Source organism: Papilio polytes, unplaced genomic scaffold (genome assembly GCF_000836215.1).
Source record: "Papilio polytes unplaced genomic scaffold, Ppol_1.0 DF822289.1, whole genome shotgun sequence".
Lineage (NCBI taxonomy): Eukaryota > Metazoa > Arthropoda > Insecta > Lepidoptera > Papilionidae > Papilio > Papilio polytes.
The window spans coordinates 1303553-1309450 of NW_013526915.1; the positions used below are offsets into that span (position 1 = coordinate 1303553).

The 5898-nt window shown below is 32.0% G+C and overlaps 1 protein-coding gene across 1 annotated transcript in view; it reads right to left on the minus strand.

The window, feature by feature from the left end:
• Positions 1–501: 501 nt before the first annotated feature.
• LOC106106178 (suppressor of lurcher protein 1-like) overlaps positions 502–5898 on the minus strand; it is an 8709-nt gene continuing 3312 nt past the window's right edge. Inside the window, exons 3-14 of the mRNA XM_013286725.1 lie at positions 5045–5225; positions 4256–4485; positions 4017–4173; positions 3687–3746; positions 3523–3611; positions 3240–3359; positions 3026–3088; positions 2611–2797; positions 2105–2295; positions 1475–1682; positions 914–1149; positions 502–608 (exon numbers count right to left, since the gene is read on the minus strand). Of these exons, the coding sequence (XP_013142179.1) occupies positions 502–608; positions 914–1149; positions 1475–1682; positions 2105–2295; positions 2611–2797; positions 3026–3088; positions 3240–3359; positions 3523–3611; positions 3687–3746; positions 4017–4173; positions 4256–4485; positions 5045–5225 (1829 nt within the window). The remainder of the gene's footprint in view (positions 609–913; positions 1150–1474; positions 1683–2104; positions 2296–2610; positions 2798–3025; positions 3089–3239; positions 3360–3522; positions 3612–3686; positions 3747–4016; positions 4174–4255; positions 4486–5044; positions 5226–5898) is intronic.

A 5898-nucleotide genomic window follows, 5' to 3' on the forward strand; every position in this document is an offset into this window, starting at 1 on the left:
TATTTAGATATCGTGAATTATATCTTGAAGTAACTCAGAGTAGTTAATAATATTATATGTAACAAATACTACGTTAAATCGGAAACCTTTTGGTGCAAATGAAACTCTCTACTTTGAGTATTGATATAAATGTTGGTCAAAAATTGCATACACGTGACAAATGTTCAATATTGTTTGTGTAAATACGTTCCGTTTTTATAATACGAGTAAAACTCAAATTACATCTTTTCCTTAAAATGGATTTAGTGGAAAGCTTGCTATTTTTACCCACAGGTAATAGGCCTGTAAATCGCATAATCATTTTGGGTCACCGATGCAGGTAATGGTGTAGAAGGAACCGTTACGTGAAATATTGACCTGATTTAGTATTTTTTCAACAGTTTATTTTTACAAGAAACTAAACTTTTAAATTAACACCACTTGATCAATAATGTTGACCTTTTATGTTTTTTATTTGAATTAAAACACAATAAAGTTATGTAAAAATTAATTTATTTAATTTTAAAACTTCAAATTCTCAAACATATTGTCACCATATTGTAAAACTATATTAATAAATTTTATTAAAATTATTTGCCATAACAAGATTGGAATTAATGTTGTCGCACCTGTGAAACAAAAATATATCATTTTAAAGAGATTCTTTTATGTATTTTTTTAAATATGATTTTTAGCAGTAATAGAAATATCTAATTTATGATTTATTAGCTTTTGCCCATGACTTTATCTGCGTAGAATAAAGAAAAATGAAGTAGCCTATGAGCTCTTTCAGAGTATCCTCTACATCTGTGACAAATTTAATCGAAATCCGTTTAGCAGTAGAGGCTACAAACTCTAACAAACATCTATACATTTAAACTTTTGCGTTTATAATATTATTAAGATAGGTTAATAACATCATTTTAAATCTTACCATTGTCCGCAAATTCAGGCATTGTCATACTATGCATTTCTGAATCTCTCAAGAAAATATAATCCGCATGAAATCCCGTGGCGTCAAGACGGTCGTTGGACTTAAATGTTAGTTTAAGAAAATTATTCTTCGAAGTAAAATGAAGTTCGTTTAATTGCCCGCAGTACCTCGGGCTCTCTACATCGACCATCTGACTTGAGAATTGTATGTAGTCACTCGCAGATACTGCCTTACATCTGTAACAAATGTTGTTATAATTACAGCTCGTTAAATCTGAACGTTAGAATTTGGTTTGCACGATGCTTTACAAGAAGATAAAATTATTTTCCGATTCTAAATATAACTTTACCGAGCAATTGTTAAATTGTAATTTTTATAATTTACACAATAGTTAACTACGATTAAGTTTGAAGCGTACTTATTATCAGATTTGTTGATAGAAAAACTTAAAACTCACTACCAAAAAGTCACAGTAATGACGTTTTAGAACAAATCTAATTAGTATTCGACTAGGTTATTTATTAATTTTATTTTGCTTGCAATAAACAAAAAAATACTCACGGAATAACTCCCTCAATATCGAAATGTGTGAAATGAAGTCGGACTCTCTCGTCTCTATTGCCATAGAAGAAGTAATTACATTCAGTGTCGCGAGGATAGATGCCAGGATAATTGGGAGATGTGATAAATCCTCTGCTTCTTTCACTGCTATTGAATACAAAAGCGCATGGGAATTCCAGAAGCTGCTGTCCAGACTTCAGCGCGTAATCTTTGTAAAAAAGAGATAAAATCAGTTAATTGCCTCATTGTGTACCATGGAGCTAAATGTTGCAAGTATTTTTTTAGTTAAACTCCAAGTCAAAATGATCTTTGACTTAATACTTTAGAGAACTCTTAATAGCCAAGTGTTTGAATATTATGTTGTTAAAATAGATATACAGATTCATACAGTGATTTCATTGTATAACTAACTTTCGCTCACAACTCCGTCCGCGTGAATTAAAAAAACACAAAAGTAATTACTCTATGTATTCTTCCAGACTATGCTCTACATCTATGCCAAATTTCATCGAGATCCGTTCAGCAGTTTAACAGACAAACTCGACAAACTCTAACAAACATCCAACCATCTAAACTTTCGAATTTATAATATTAGGACGAAATAAAATTTGTAACAAAAATGTACAATACCTGTAACAAATGCGTAAGATATTTTAAATCCTCTGCTATTTCCAGATGAATGAAGTCCTCTGAATACCATCGATAACTTAGGACCGTTTGACATGATAGGTTTTGGTAAATCGTTCCTACAAAGAGAAACCATTTTCTCTAATCGACCTTCAACGTATAAAAATATGTCTATTGAATCTGTACTATCACAACTGTAACAGAAAGAATGTCTTTAATATTTCGTATAATAAGAGCGGACACACAATTGTCTAAAATACCGCCCAACTGTTTAGTCGTCCTTTGATTCCTGTGAGCATATACGGCGGTGTACACACTCGATTTTTAGTTGTGCAACTAAACAGTTGAATGGCATGCGAAACAATCGACTATCGACAATTACATAGCAGTTGTGCGCCCTCTAAATCTAAATAATCTGTGCAAAAAAAAGTATTTTAAATAAGCATTGTATGGGAGTGTACTTATTTTTGAGTAACATAACCTATGATGTAGTTTAATAGATTACTTACTCCATTATATGTCCTGTCACTTTTTGCAAACTAAAGTCCTCAAACACTAATCGTACCCTCTCTCGTCCTTTGCCGAGGAAATCATAGTGACATTGCGTATTCGGTAAATACGACAAAGGATACTTTGGTGAGGTGAATGAACCGTTTTTGCTTTTATCGCTTCTAAATATTTGATGGCAGGAAGATGCTGAAATTATGAATTTGTTATACGACTTTGTTATTATTTAAAATCTAACAAGCAATTGCTATCCGAAATATCTAAAAAGCATTTCATTTTAGCTCAAAAAACTGATTGAAGAAGTAATGGTGAAAATGTCATTTCATACTGAGAGCACGATTTACTTAATTATTTCATCTTATTGTATTGTACTAATGTTAAAATTGGCAGAAAATGATTTGTTATAACAAAACTCACTTGCTGCGCTCACTGCTGGACCGAATGAAGAACCAGAGTCATCTATACTGGCTTTTAAAGAATCTAGAACAAAAAAAGATTATATTCTGACACCAGCCACAAGCATGCATTATGGCTGGTGTTAGAGAGATTGCTTGAGTTAAAGTTTTCTCGATGGTTTGTCTATGGAATGTATTTATACAAACTAAATTTGTTTTCAATAATTTTACTAAACCTTCATTTTCATTGTCTTCCATCTGGAATTGATATCTCGCCTTAAATCCTTGTCCAGGAATGTTTGAATTTGCTGTAAACTGCACTAAAAGTTCGTGGCCAGTTGATAAGATTTCGTAACCTGAAATATATGTTGTTTCAAATGTAAATAAAACAAAACAACTGACTACAACCTCTATTCCAACTTTGTTGAAATCCGTCCAGCCTATCTAGAGTTAAGCGATAACATATATACGTACATCCAAACATTCGCACCTATATTTTTAATAAAATTATGGAATTACCAACGACTTCATTGCAAAGAATTGACAACACTGGTGCGGTGGAGGAACGTCCGTCATATACTTTGATTACATCAGCACGGTTAAGACAACTGAAATTAAAAATAAAACATAGGTTTCAAAGAAATTTATACTAATAAATATTGTACCATTGGACTGTACGTTACCTCTCATCGCCTTTTTGCAAAAACAATTCTTCAAATACCAATTTAATTCTTTCATTTTTCCTGAAACATATTTTTCTTATTGTAAGTATGTCTATTTTAAATAATTTTGTTGAGATTTTTTGAATATATGAAAACTCGGAGAAGTAGACTAACTTTTATTGTGTTGATGAATATTGTAAGAACAGAATTATTAATTAATATCTATATTAATATTATAAAGAGGAAAGGTTTGTATTCTTCAACATCTTCTGGGTTGGTGGATTCGATAAATTACCTAGAAAGGTAGGTGACCTTGGTATGTTTTTTTTATTATTATTTAATGTAAATTACCTTGCATTAAAATGATAGTTGCATCTTATATTGTTAGGATAGCTCGAGGGATATCTCGGGCTGTACAGCCGACCATATGCTAATTTATTTGAATTCGAATCAAACACGTAATCACACCAAGTATCTTGAACATGGACACCATCGGTTTCAAAGTTTCCTGGATAAGAGAATTGATTGATACAAAAATGAATTATTTGCATGCTTTACAATGGACTGTAAGGGAGAATATTATCACTTACTTCTGTCTATAAATTTAAACGTGCCAATAAATCCGGTAGCATTTGTTGCTTTACCTCCAACGTTCAGTTCGAGTATGAGCACTGGTCCATGTGAGTATAGCGCCGGAGGTGCGTCCGCCCTGTTCCCGCAGAGTACACGTGACCACATCGTGTACTCAGTTATAACGGGAGGACCAGGTCCGTGAACACCGACTTCTGAATATACCTTCACGAAGTCACCTCGTGTACAACTACAAATATGGAAATAAATAAACAAGAAAGAAAGCATGGCATAAGGGTAATTGTTGATCACATAAATAAGAAAGTTTTGAAGGTAGCTGGCTACAAAAGTAAGATGATATTCCTGAAAGATGTTATAGGTTAGAAGGGAGTTAATAAAACCTTAACAAAACTGAATCTAGCAACTAAGGATAAAGAACAGCAATAAGATTACTTGTGACATTATACAAAAACAAAGTTCAAAATTATGCAAAAGCCGCTGCATTTTACAAAACATTGCGTTCAAAAAATAAATCACAGTTTGCGAAACATTTTCAAATCATTTTGGTTACATTTTTTCTTTGAAGTTGCTAAAAGCCGACTGAAATAGAACGTGTTTGTAGCAAAAAAGCTTTTCTGTTGTGCAAATTCAAGCTAAGCGGCATTCGCTCAAACATTTCTAAATGAAAGATTTGTTGGTGTCGCTTATGTATAAAAGTTACGTACATAGTTTCTACATAAATGCATTTGGCATGTTTGTTTTAAAATATCTCTGGATTAATTCAAGTGCAACTACTTTTTTTTACTTACTCAAGATTTTCTTTATAAATATCGAAATCGGTGAAAAATAACTCGACAATTTGATGAGGTCCAGCTATGAATGTGTACATATAACACGCCGCGTGCGCGGAGTAAGGTTTGGGGTAGTCAGGACTGCTAAATGTGCCCCTCTCCTTGCCATATGTTGAAGTATACCGTATACAGCGACAACCTAAATTAATAGAAATTGTTAATTAATATTGGATATAGATACAGATAGCTTAACAAATGATAATTTACAAGAATATTGTTTACGAATTATTTTTACGGCTCTTACTGTTATATCTTTTGTTTCCCGCGCGTCATAGGCGTTTTAATTCATTTTTTACGCATTAAAATCCAGCACGACCTCTTAAATAGTGAACAAACTCCTTTGCTACAAAGAGGTCAAATGCATTAAACTACACTGAACAATTTTATGGCAAAAATGTGAAACATCAATTTCTTTCTTAACATTTAAATTAATATTCCTTCTAAAAAATTATTTAACAACAACTCGGTTAAAAGTTGCACAAAGGATCTAAGTTGTAAGAAAAAGTTAAAAGTCAAATAACGAAAAAAACATAGACAACAGTCACGAACAATTTCTCAACTTCCTTTAACTTCTACACAAAGTTATAATTGTTGCTGCCTCGTTTCATAAGACTGAAAGAAAGTTTCTAGTGTCACTCTAATTACACTGTGTTTAATCAAGTTTCAACATTCAATATTTTTATAATTACCATTAATAACAATTATTAATTTATCTATACTGTTATAATAAAGCGTAAACACACACTTCTTTGTTGCCTAAGATGTCAGCAATTACAGCATGTTTTTGAATAATTCTTTTTTTAATGAAAAGC